General features: G+C 24.7%; 1 protein-coding gene across 1 annotated transcript; it reads right to left on the reverse strand.

Moving 5' to 3' along the window:
- Positions 1 to 777: 777 nt before the first annotated feature.
- LOC135958723 (uncharacterized) lies at positions 778 to 11,547 on the reverse strand. Its single transcript, XM_065509615.1, has 9 exons — positions 10,602 to 11,547; positions 7,037 to 7,804; positions 6,895 to 6,974; positions 3,833 to 3,931; positions 3,366 to 3,622; positions 2,987 to 3,178; positions 1,533 to 1,702; positions 1,303 to 1,479; positions 778 to 1,238 (listed from the first exon to the last, which is right to left on the reverse strand). Exons 1-9 carry the CDS (start codon positions 11,545 to 11,547, stop codon positions 931 to 933), a joined length of 2,997 nt encoding a protein of 998 aa, XP_065365687.1. The 3' UTR covers positions 778 to 930.
- Between the last annotated feature and the right edge of the window lie 2,837 nt (positions 11,548 to 14,384).

Here is a 14,384-nt window from a genome sequence, read left to right on the forward strand (position 1 = left end):
TTTAAATTGATTTTTAGTAGTATTTCTACTACTATTTTAAAAATTGAACAAAATGATATTTTTAAATTGTGTTTGAAAGTATTTTTTAAAAGAAAGACTATGATTAATAAAAAAATATTTGTTTGTTACTTTTGGAAACTGTGTGATTTTGCCATGATTTTTGCTTGTAAAAAAGCAGCTTCTGCTATTGAATACTAAACCAGATTAAATATTATTTGTATAAACTTGTATGTATATTTATGAACAAAATGTATTGAACAAAATAAATCTATATAATATTTTACAGATTTAGCAATATGACTCCTAAAAGTAGGCAATAATTCTTAATATCATTCTATAAAAGATAATAGCATAAAGAGGACTAAAAGAAGATTAAAAGAAAATGGTTTTAAATGTTAAACAAAATATCAGAGAAATAAGCAAGATGACTGAAATTGATTTAAACACATTTATTAGGTTTAAAAATAAATTTATTTTATTTTTTTATTACTATTAAACAAGATAATACATGTAATATACAAAAAATATTTACAAAAGATATATATTTTAAATAAAAACTAAGAAGAAAACTTAAATTATAACTAAAACAAAGAAAGGGGGCCTTGAGCCACTTTTTCTAAAGTATAAATTTTAAAATTGAATTGATAATAAGGTAGTAAATTCTGTAATAAAGGTTTTCCTTAATGGAGGAAAAGGCAAGAAAATATCATTATTTGGTTAAAATTTATGCTGAAACATAGTTTTTAAAGAGTGAAATTTTCAGCCTAATATGAAAATCTTAAACTAAACCACCTCTAACCTTTACTTAAACTAATTCATACTAAAACTAATATTCTCACTAATATTACAAAAAAAAAAAACAGTCACTAGAATATCAAAAAAAAGTATAATTTTCTATTTACACACTCTCTCGCTGCCCCTTTTAACTATTTATTTACGAAATATGATCTTAAGCAGCCGTATAACCGGTGCCTCAAAAACCACCGATATGAAAAATGCAAAGATAAACGATACCACCGCATTGCCCAGGAATATGATCAAAATGAAAACCATACTCATGTGAATGGTGCCGTCCATGCGATAGGAGGTTATCAGCATTATAACTGGATGTATCAAATAAGTGCAATAAGTTAGGCGCGATAAAGGCCACAGGCAGCGATACGATAAAATACGATTCATGGTGGGTGACAAATTCCAACAGCAGGATAACACCACCCATATTAAACCCACACCAAAGGCTACAAACAAAAAATTATTAAAAAAATATTTTAAATAAAACTCACTACTACTTCTACTACTTACCAGTGTGACCTATGCTCACATAAAATGCTGTGGTCACCTCATTCAACTCCCCCTGCCACACGCCAAATATGATGAGAAATATCAAGCCCATACTTAAAAGCCACAGTAAATTATTTACTCGCTGCGATATCTTGGGGGGAGTGCGTACTTTGAATATTATATAGCCAGCCAGCATGCCTTGAATTAAAATGTTAATGTTTTTTTCTCTTTAGTTCTCTTGGAAAACTTACCCATTATATAGGGTCCCACTCTTTGCCAGGGCTTGTCGTACAGAAAATCAAATGACTCAAAGGGTTTGGCTACTTTATGTGTGTAATGATAGCGCAGCGATATAACGCCCGATACACCCCAGGATGACACAAGAAAGGCACAGATGGTCAGGATCATGGTTTTAAAACGTCTAAGGAAAAAGAGAAATTAAAGAATATTTAGGAAAAAAAATTATATTATTAAAGCCAATTCAATGAACATTCAGATTCTTTACTAAAAATGCAAGAAATTAAGACTTTTTAAAAAAGTAGTATTTCTACTACTATTTTAGAAATTTAGCAAAATGATATTTTTAAATTGCTTTTGAAAGTATTTTGAAAAAGGAAGACTATGGTTAATAAAAAAATATTTTTTTGGTACTTTTTACAAAAAAAGTAGTAGAAAATTTACTACTAATTAAAAAATATTTAAGAAGAAAATTTATATTCTTAAAGCCAATTTTATGAATATTCAGATTCTTTACTAAAAATGCAAAAAATTAAGACTTTTTAAAAAAGTAGTATTTCTACTACTATTTTCAAAATTGATCAAAATAATATTTTTAAATTGCTTTTGAAAGTATTTTGCAAAAGCAAGACTATAGCAAATAAATAAATATTTTTTGGTACTTTTTACAAAAAAAGTAGTAGAAAATTTACTACAAATTAAAAAATATTTAAGAAAAAATTTATATTCTTATAACCAATTTTATGAACATTCAGATTCTTTACTGAAAATGCAAGAAATTAAGACTTTTTAAAAAAGTAGTATTTCTACTACTATTTTAAAAATTTATCAATTTTGATAAATTAAATTGCTCTTGAAAGTATTTTGAAAAATGAAGACTATGGTAATAAAAAATAATTTTTTGGTACTTTTTATAAAAAAGTAGTAGAAAATTTACTACAAATTAAAAAATATTTAAGAAAGAAAATTTATATTCTTAAAGCCAATTTTATGAACATTCAGATTCTTTACTAAAAATGCAAGAAATTAAGACTTTTTAAAAAAGTAGTATTTCTACTACTATTTTAAAAATTCATCAATTTTGATAAATTAAATTGCTCTTGAAAGTATTTAGAAAAGGGAAGGCTATGGTTAATTAAAAAATATTTTTTTGGTACTTTTTACAAAAAAGGTAGTAGAAAATTTACTACAAATTAAAAAATATTTAAGAAAAAAATTTATATTCTTAAAGCCAATTTTATGAACATTCAGATTCATTACTAAAAATGCAAAAAATTAAGAGATTTTAAAAAAGTAGTATTTTTACTACTATTTTAAAAATTGATTAAAATGATATTTTTAAATTGCTTTTGAAAGTATTTTTTAAAAGAAATACTCTGGTAAATAAATAAGTATTTTTTTGTCAGTTTTTATAAAACTTCATTAATTTTTGTAGCCTTGTGGCAGTTTTGCATTTTTCATCTCTTACCTGGAGGACAGTATCAGCAACACGGTGGCCATTATATAGAATTGCATGTCATTAGCCATGTACCAGCTCCATATCATGCATATTTCGCTTAATGGATAAAAATTGTTTATATACAATATGTTGCGCCACCAATATTTGCTGCAGGTATTTGGCAAGACAGTGGGCTGGAATACCGAACCATCAAAAGTTTGTCTATTAAATTAAAAAAAAAAAATTAAAATAAATTTCAACAAATATAGGAACTAGTTAAAGGATTTTAATGGAGATTTTTAAAGATTAATTTTTAGAGACTTTTTTTTGAATTTTTAACCACTGTGTTTGTTTACACAGACATCATCAATACTTTTGATTATTGGTTTTTTTTTGCGAACGCACTCACCTCAAGGCAAAATCATTGAAAAATATCACAAAAAAATATGCGGGCGTTAAGCGTATGTAGCGATACACCACCAATATAACAGTATCGACAAAACCTTTTTTCTCATATTTCGTGGAATCCTCTGAATCCTTTTTCAAGCTCTTCAAATATAATAGAGTTACCAAAAAGCCACTTATAAAGAAAAATGTATCAACGGAAAATGTGGCATTGCCAACAATTTGATACCAAGGCGAACGTTCGGCCAAGATGCGTCTAAACTAGGAATACAAGAAAATAAAACAGATATACAAATATAAATTGAAATAGAAAACATAAAACTAGTTAAATATTTATTGGGGAAAATAGAAAATCCTTTTCATTAAGGTCAGAGAAAGTTTGTTTTTTGGATAAGGAAATGTTGTGTTTGTGTTACAGGAAGCGGAAATCTATTGCTAGCAAATAAATATATGTAGTTTGTTTGTATTTACTCGATTTTCTCCAATATTAAACATTTGCAAATATGTGTGCACCATTATCGTCCATAAAACGGAGATGACGCGTAAACCATGTACACAGGATGTTTGTGTCTGTAACAGATAGAAATGAAAAGAATTAATGTTTTGGCAGCAAAGATAATTGATATGTGAGATACAGGTTTTTTTTGTAGAAATCAAGTAAGAAGACATACAAGTGATGGGAGAGGTTTTGTTTTGAGTTATTGAAATTCACAAGAAAAATGAGATGGAAATTGGATGATGGAATGGGAAGTGGTAAAATAACAGTTAAGGAAAATTTACAAAAAGTCAATTGGTATAGATAGGTCTATTGTTTAGTCTACAGTTTGTTCTATAAACAAATATTTTTAAATTCTTAAAGCCAATTTTATGAACATTGAGATTCTTTGATAAAAATTTAAAAAATTAAGACTTTTTAAAAAGTAGTATTTCTACTACTATTTTAAAAATTGATAAAAAATATATTTTTAAAATGCTCTTGAAAGTATTTTTTAAAAGGAATATTATGGTAAATAAATAAAAAAAAAATTTGGTACTTTTTATAAAAAAGTAGTAGAAAATTTACTACTAATTAAACAATATTTAGGAACAAAATTTATATTCTTAAAGCTAATTTTATGAACATTAAGATTGTTTGATAAAAATTTAAAAAATTAAGACTTTTTAAAAAAGTAGTATTTTTACTACTATTTTAAAAATTGATAAAAATTATATTTCTGAATTGCTCTTGAAAGTATTTTTTAAAAGGAAGACTATGGTAAATAAATAAATATTTATACCCACACCACCATAGTGGGGAGGGTATTATGCGTTTGTGCAGATGTTTGTAACGCCCAAAAATATTAGTCAAACACCCACCTTAAAGTATACCGATCGACTTAGAATCACTTTCTGAGTCGATTAAACGATGTCCGTCCGTCCGTCCGTCCGTCCGTCTGGTTGGCTGGCTGGCTGGCTGGCTGGCTGGCTGTCCATGTAAACCTTGTGCGCAGAGTACAGGTCGCAATTTTGAAGATATTTCGATAAAATTTGGTACATATTACTTTTTCGGCCCAAGGACCAAGCCTATTGAAACTGGCTGAAATCGGTCCATTATTTCACCTAGCCCCCATACAAATGTCCCCTCGAAATTGGTCTTTATCGGTCATAAATGTTTAATTTATCTATGTATCTACACAAATTTCGCTACAAATAAGTTTTATATATACAAAATTCATGTCACCAAATTTTGTTACGATCGGTCCATAATTAGTCATAGCTCCCATATAGACCCGCTTCCGAAAATCACTTTAACGTGCATAAATCGCTTAAAAATGTTGGTATACACACAAAATTCAACATAGTTAACTTTAATATAGACTTAAATCACACGATCTAATTTCAAGGTGATCGGTCCATAATTGGTCATAGCTCCCATATAAGGCCCACTTCCGAAAATCACTCAAAAATATAAATTATTGATATTTTAAAAGAAAAATATTTTTAATCATTTACTTGGTGTAGGGTATTATATGGTCGGGCTTGACCGACCATACTTTCTTACTTGTTTTTTAGTACTTTTTATAAAAAAGTAGTAGAAAATTTACTACTAATTAAACAATATTTAGGAACAAAATTTATATTCTTAAAGCAAATTTTATGGACATTAAGATTCTTTGATAAAAATTTAAAAAATTAAGACTTTTTAAAATAGTAGTATTTCTACTACTATTTTAAAAATTGATAAAACCAATATTTTTAAATTGCCCTTGAAAGTATGCTTTAAAAGGAAGACTATGGTAAATAAATAAATATTTTTTTGGTACTTTTTATAAAAAAGTAGTAGAAAATTTAATACTAATTAAAAAATATTTAGGAACAAAATTTATATTCTTAAAGCAAATTTTATGGACATTAAGATTCTTTACTAAAAAAGCAAAAAATGAAGACTTTTTAAAAAAGTAGTATTTCTACTACTATTTTAAAAATTGATAAAAAATATATTTTTAAAATGCTCTTGAAAGTATTTTTTAAAAGGAAGACTATGGTAAATAAATAAATATTTTTTTGGTACTTTTTACAAAAAAGTAGTAGAAAATTTACTACTAATTAACGAATACTTTGGAACAAAATTTATATTCTTAAAGCCAATTTTACGAACATTAAGATTCTTTGATAAAAATTTAAAAAATTAAGACTTTATAAAAAAGTAGTATTTTTACTACTATTTTAAAAATTTATAAAAAATATATTTTTAAAATGCTCTTGAAAGTATTTTTTAAAAGGAAGACTATGGTAAATAAATAAATATTTTTTTAGTACTTTTTATAAAAAAGTAGTAGAAAATTTACTACTAATTAACGAATACTTAGGAACAAAATTTATATTCTTAAAGTCAATTTTATGAACATTAAGATTCTTTGATAAAAATTTAAAAAATTAAGACTTTTTAAAAAAGTAGTATTTTTATTACTATTTTAAAAATTAATAAAAATGATATTTTTAAATTGCTCTTGAAAGTATTTTTTAAAAGGAAGACTATGGTAAATAAATAAATATTTTTTTAGTACTTTTTATAAAAAAAGTAGTAGAAAATTTACTACTAATTAAACAAAATTTAGGAACAAAATTTATATTCTTAAAGCTAATTTTATGAACATTAAGATTCTTTGATAAAAATTTAAAAAATTAAGACTTTTTGAAAAAGTAGTATTTCTACTACTATTTTAAAAATTGATAAAAATTATATTTCTGAATTGCTCTTGAAAGTATTTTTTAAAAGGAAGACTATGGTAAATAAATAAATATTTTTTTGGTACTTTTAATAAAAAAAGTAGTAGAAAATTTACTATAAATTAAAAAATATTTAAGAACAAAATTTATATTCTTAAAGCCAATTTAATTAACATTAAGATTCTTTGATAAAAATTTAAAAAAATATGACTTTTTAAAAAAGTAGTATTTTTACTACTATTTTCAAAATTGATAAAACGTATGTTTTTATATATAGTTTGATCTAGACTTTAGTTTGATCTATAGTTTAGACTATAACTCACATCTTTCTGATGATCTATACTCAAAATAGAACTGGCATTTGTTTGAAAGGCAAAACACAGCAGCAGTTGCTCATGAAGACCTGAAAAAGGAAAACCAAGTTAAACTAATTCTATTTATGTTAAAACTCTTCCCTAAACTCACCCAAAGGTTGCTTGGCTTCATAAGATCCTCCCGTCCCCGCATTATTAGTCGTCTCTATGCGGTATTCCACATCCTGAGCATGACTTGAGCAACCATTTCCATTACCATTATTATCTTGAGCCATATTATATTGCGTTTGGGAGCCCGAATTCTTTTTACCATTCACCTCCGTTTCCATATCCACCACATTGTTATTCTCATTTAGATTAGACATTTGATACAATTCAAAAGTTTTGCCATTATCACTGGATATGTGATGTATTACTGGTGTTTCTACTTTAGAACCACTTATTACCGCTATGGGTGCCTGATTTAGCTGGCATTGTGTGAGCTTAGCTTGGAACCAGGTGGCCGCTAAAACCACCAATATTAAAGTCAATAGAAAACTGGCAAATATTTGAAACCTCAACTCCCGCCAATAACTATAAATTCCGGGCACTGTGCGCACTCTTAGGATTTTCACTTGAGCCAGTTGAGAGTTATTCAGGGTGATAAGCATTTGAGCATGAGGATCCATTTCTATGATGTGTTGTACATCCAGGGCTGTACAGGATTTGGGTAGACATTCGCCTATTTGCAAATTTAATTGTAGCATTTCGGGCAGAGCCAAATTAAAGGCTACTACAGCACTATAGAACTCAAATTCGAAATGTTTACGTTTCTCCGGATCCAGCTGGCGGTTGAGTTCGTAGCAGTTTTGTTTTTGGCCCAGCCATTTGTCGTTGCCAAAGAAAATTTGGCCTCTATAGCGGCCTGAGGAATCATAGGCTGTAAAGAGGGAATACAATTTGTTTACTTTTTTTTATTAAATATTCAAAACTTATTGAATTTATTTAGATTTTCTACATCATTGATTGTTGTTTAAAACAAAGAGGAATGAGGTCATTTTGATTGAATTTAGTGAAGCATTAAAATTGTTTTTTAACCCTGAATTGTTAATTGACCGTTAAATTTATTGTTTGCCTGATGTTATTTGTCAAGATTAAGAAAGGAAGTGAACGCTACAAAAGGCATTAATGGTAGTACAATGTGAAATGGGCAAAATTTAGTAGAAAATTTCATGAACATTAAGTTTCTGCAATTAAATTTAAAAATTTAATAGTTTTTAAAAAAGTAGTATTTCTACTACTATTTTAAACATGGCTAAAAATTATATTTTTAGAATGAGTTCGAAAGTATTTTTTGAAGAGAATAAAATGGTTAAGAAATAAATAATTTTTTTAGTACTTTTTATAAAAAAGTAGTAGAAAATTTACTACTAATTTGAAAATATTCAAAAACAACTTATAAATTTTTAAAGCCAATTTTATAAACATTAAGATTTAATACTAAAACTGCATTAATATAAAACTTTTTAAAAAAGTAGTATTTCTACTACTATTTCAAATATGGCTAAAAATTATATTTTTAAAATGCGTTCGAAAGTATTATATAAACCGAATCTTAGGGTTATAAAATAAATAAAGTTTTAGTACTTTTTTAAAAAAGTAGTAGAAAATTTACTACTAATTTGAAAATATTCAAGAAAAACTTATAAATTTTTAAAGTCAATTTTATAAACATTAACATTCAATACTAAAAATGCAATAATTTAATAGTTTTTAAAAAAGTAGTATTTCTACTACTATTTTAAACATGGCTAAAAATTATATTTTTAAAATGAGTTTGAAAGTATTTTTTAAAGAGAATATAATGGTTACAAAATAAATAATTTTTTAAAACTTTTTATAAAAAAGTAGTAGAAAATTTACTACTAATTTGAAAATATTCAACAACAACTTATACATTTTTAAAGCCAATTTTATAAACATTAAAATTTAATACTAAAAATGCATTAATATAGAACTTTTTAAAAAAGTAGTATTTCTACTACTATTTTAAACATTGACAAAAATTATATTTTTATAATGCGTTTGAAAGTTTTATTTGAAGAGAATCTAATGGTTACAAAATAAATAATTTTTTATAACTTTTTATAAAAAAGTAGTAGAAAATTTACTACTAATTCGAAAATATTCAAGAACAACTTATAAATTTTTAAAGCCAATTTTATGAACATTAAGTTTCAATACTAAAAATGCAATAATATAATATTTTTTAAAAAAGTAGTATTTCTACTACTATTTTAAACATGGCTAAAAATTATATTTTTAAAATGAGTTCGAAAGTATTTATTGAAGAGAATCTAATGGTTATAAAATAAATAATTTTTTAAAACTTTTTATAAAAAAGTAGTAGAAAATTTACTACTAATTTGAAAATATTCAAAAACAACTTATAAATTTTTAAAGCCAATTTTATGAACATTAAGTTTCAATACTAAAAATGTAATAATTTAATAGTTTTTAAAAAAGTAGTATTTCTACTACTATTTTAAACATTGACAAAAATTATGTTTTTGAAATGAGTTTGAAAGTATTTTTTGAAGAGAATCCAATGGTTACAAAATAAATAATTTTTTAGTACTTTTTATAAAAAAGTAGTAGAAAATTTACTACTAATTTCAAAATATTCAAGAACAACTTATAAATTTTTAAAGCCAATTTTATGAACATTAAATTTCAATGCTAAAAATGCAATAGTATAATAGTTTTTAAAAAAGTAGTATTTCTACTACTATTTTAAACATGGCTAAAAATTATATTTTTAAAATGAGTTCGAAAGTATTATTTAAACCGAATCTAATGGTTATAAAATAAAAAAAAATTTAGTACTTTTTAGAAAAAAGTAGTAGAAAATTTACTACTAATTTGAAAATATTCAAGAACAACTTATAAATTTTTAATGCCAATTTTATAAACATTAAGATTTAATACTAAAACTGCATTAATATAAAACTTTTTAAAAAAGTAGTATTTCTACTACTATTTTAAACATTGACAAAAATTATATTTTTGAAATGCATTTGAAAGTATTTTTTGAAGAGAATCTAATGTTTACAAAAGAAACATTTTTTTAGTACTTTTTATAAAAATGTAGTAGAAAATTTGCTACTATTTTGAAAATATTAAAGAAAAAAATTTAAATTCTCAATGAATTTAGATTTGTAGCATTAATTTTGAAGTCTTCTTTACCTAATTTATATTTATTTGATTCCTTTTGTCTCACTGCCCTCTAAAGCATGATTTGAAAAATTATTATCAAATTTATTGTCTTTTTATATTGACTTTTTTAAAGATTTGCCTTATTGCTTGCAACTCAACTAAACTCAGCACTTGAATTCAATTCTATTCAATTATTAATCAATTGGAAAACATGCATAATCATGTTTTATGGCTTTAGACAGATAAAAAGTTCTGCTGAGTATTTCATAATAAATCAACTATTAAGAAAATAAAGAGCAAAATAAAATGGTACAAAAAAATGATTTATGAAATGTTGTAAAATGGTATTATGGAAACGCTATGTTAATGGGCAGCGGCGGATGTAAGGAAATTGTAAATATTTGTATCAATCAATCATTATAATGACACTAACAATGTTGAAAGAAATCAAGTTGGGAAATTGCCATAAATAGACAAATTATGTATAATAATAAAAATAAATAGAAAATTATTGTACTCACCCCTTTGAGCCCAATGATAGTTGCCATGCAGGGCAGTTAGATAGGCCTGCAGCTCCAAACCACAGCCGGTGGAAACTTTATTTCTAATATCCGAAGGCTGCCAATAGAAATGATCATATAGGTTAGTTAAAATCTGGAAGACATTGGCCATTTGCTGGCTCTCCGCCGTGGCATTATGTTCGGTATTATCGGGTGGCGTCAAATAATGATCCAAACTATTGTGATTATTCAAACCCTTGTGCAAATCCTCATGTTTCAACAGCTCTCGACCCTTTTTAATGGATTTTGATTTCATTATTTTGAAAATATGAGGACTAACCGTGACCACATAGGAAGAGGCCACAGTAGAAGGAGCCGCAGTTGTAGAAGTAGAGGAAATGGTTGTTGGATCAGTGGAGGATATTATAATGCCATCCATAGTGGTGGCCACAAAATCCACCTGGACATTTAAATCATCTTGCAAAGAATCCGAATCGGGGGTTTTCAACACTTCCGAATAGGTTAAAGTGGACTCATCCTCTATATTGGTGGAATCTCTGAGCAATAATTTCTCTTCCGCACTCAAATCTTTTTTCTTAAAGGCCTCATGTTCCAAATCCTCCAGATCACCCAAATTGAAATCGAATATCACGGGATGTAAATCCAAGTCCTTTATAGGTTTAGATTTCTCATAAATCAAAGCAGATTTTTCCAAGGCCGTATAAGGCTTCTTTTTGGCCGGCTTTAGAGGCAACACCTCGGGATTTAAAGGTTTATCTTTTTTGGTGGAGAAGCCCTCCTCATGGACCTCATGTAAAATGGTTATATTGCCAGTTGTGGCCAAGGAATCTGAGGGTAAAGTTGAATTCAAAACTTCATGGCCATATACAAATGGTAAGTGTAACAGCAGCAGGTTGAGGGCTAGACTAACAGTTAAAGCAGGGTGTCTTAGCTTAATTAGCAGCATATTGTTAGATTTGGATTCACTTGTTATTAGTTTTATTTTAATTATAAATTTATTTTTAATTCGTTGATATTTTTCTTTTTACTTTACAGAATTATGTTTTAGTTTTTATTATTTCTTAAATAAATTTATAAAGTTTTTAAAGTTTTTCACATCAAATTTAAACATTTTCTTGAAGGTTGTAGTCTAGGGTTAAAAAAATAAAATTCTCAAAAAATTTAATAATTTTTCAAAAAAGTAGCATTTTTACTACTATTTTAAAATTGAATAAAATCATAATTTTTAAACTAAATTTGAAAGTATTTTCTAAAAGATAGACAATGGTAAAATAATAAATATTGTTTTAGTACTTTATATAAAAAAGTAGTAGAAAATTTACTACTAATTTACAAAATATTAAAGAAAAAATAAATATTAATAAATTCAATTTTATGAAGATTAAGATTCTTTACTAAAAACCAAACAAATTAATCATTTTAAAAAAAGTAGTATTTCTACTACTATTTTTAAAATTGTTAAAAATTATATTTTTTCAAATGCTTTTGAAAGTATTGTTTAAGAGAAGGATAATTATTACCAAAGAAATTCGGTTTTAGTACTTTTTATAAAAAAGTAGTAGAAAATTTACTACTAATTTAAAAATATTTAAGAAAAAAATAAATATTAATAAAACAAATTTTATGAATATTAAGATTCTTTACTAAAAACCAAACAAATTAATCATTTTTAAAAAAGTAGTATTTCTACTACTATTTTTAAAATTGTTAAAAGTTATATTTTTTCAAATGCTTTTGAAAGTATTGTTTAAGAGAAGGATAATGATTACCAAAGAAATTCGGTTTTAGTACTTTTTATAAAAAAGTAGTAGAAAATTAACTACTAATTTAAAAAATAATTAAGAAAAAAATTATTCATAAAGCAAATTTTATGAACATTAAGATTCTTTACTAAAAACCTAACAAATTAATCATTTTTAAAAAAGTAGTATTTCTACTACTATTTTTAAAATTGTTAAAAGTTATATTTTTTCAAATGCTTTGGAAAGTATTGTTTAAAAGGAAGATAATGATCTACAAACAAATTACTTTTTGGTACTTTTTATAAAAAAGTAGTAGAAAATTTACTACTAATTTACAAAATATTTAAGAAAAAAATAAATATTAATAAAACAAATTTTATGAATATTAAGATTCTTTACTAAAAACCTAACAAATTAATCATTTTTAAAAAAGTAGTATTTCTACTACTATTTTTAAAATTGTTAAAAGTTATATTTTTTCAAATGCTTTGGAAAGTATTGTTTAAAAGGAAGATAATGATCTACAAACAAATTACTTTTTGGTACTTTTTATAAAAAAGTAGTAGAAAATTTACTACTAATTTACAAAATATTAAAGAAAAAATAAATATTAATAAACCAAATTTTATGAACATTAAGATTCTTTACTAAAAACCTAACAAATTAATCATTTTAAAAAAAGTAGTATTTTTACTACTATTTTTAAAATTGTTAAAAGTTATATTTTTTCAAATGCTTTTGAAAGTATTTTTTAGCGGGAAGATAATTATCTACAAACAATTAACTTTTTGGTACTTTTTATAAAAAAGTAGTAGAAAATTTACTACTTATTTACAAAATATTAAAGAAAAAATTAATATTAATAAAGTCGATTTTATGAAGATTAAGATCCTTTACTAAAATCCACACAAATTAATCATTTTTAAAAAAAGTAGTATTTCTGCTACTATTTTTAAAATTGTTAAAAGTTATATTTTTTCAAATGCTTTTGAAAGTATTTTTTAGGAGGAAGATAATGATCTACAAACAAATAACTTTTTGGTACTTTTTATAAAAAAAGTAGTAGAAAATTTACTACTAATTTACAAAATATTAAAGAAAAAATAAATATTAATAAAGTAATTTTTATGAAGATTTAGATTCTTTACTAAAAACCAAACAAATTAATCATTTTTAAAAAAGTAGTATTTCTACTACTATTTTTAAAATTTAATAAAAGTAATATTTTAAAAATGCTTTTGAAAGTATTGCTTAAGAGAAGGATAATGATTACCAAAGAAATTCGGTTTTAGTACTTTTTATAAAAAAGTAGTAGAAAATTTTCTACTAATTTACAAAATATTAAAGAAAAAATAAATATTAATAAAGAAAATTTTATGAACATTAAGATTCTTTGCTAAAAACCAAACAAATTAATCATTTTAAAAAAAGTAGTATTTCTACTACTATTTTTAAAATTGTTAAAAGTTATATTTGAATTGTGTTTAAAAAAGTAAATTTTTTTTTTGGATATTCAAACAATTTTCCCACATTTTCTTATAGTTTTTTTACAAGTTAACCGCCTTGTTATTTGTTTTACTTATTTTTGCTTTTCAAATAATTATTAAGATTTATTTAAGTTTTTCTTTTAATATCTGTTAATTCGCTATACAAACATATTTTATTTTTAATTTATTTGTTTACTTAATTTTTATTCACTATTTATTTCATTCATTTCCTTGTTTATATTTGTTTTCATGTTATTTTGGGCTAAAAAAATTTACCCGTTTTTTTCCAAATGAAAAACTTTTTTTCTTTGCATTAAATCAGGTCTTTATCATCATGCAATAATGTGGGGAAGATGCTACAGTGTAAGAAGAGGTATAATAAGTGAGTTAAAACGAAAGAAAAATTTATCATTTTAAAATTAATAAAATTCTGTTTAAAATAGTACCATATTTTGTCTGCTGTTTAACCGACTAAAAAAAGTAGTATTTCTACTACTATTTAAAAAAATTGAGAAAAGTGATATTTTTTAAAATGATTTTGAATGTATTTTCTA

The sequence above is a fragment of the Calliphora vicina genome, chromosome 4, assembly GCF_958450345.1.
Source record: "Calliphora vicina chromosome 4, idCalVici1.1, whole genome shotgun sequence".
Taxonomy (NCBI): Eukaryota; Metazoa; Arthropoda; class Insecta; order Diptera; family Calliphoridae; genus Calliphora; species Calliphora vicina.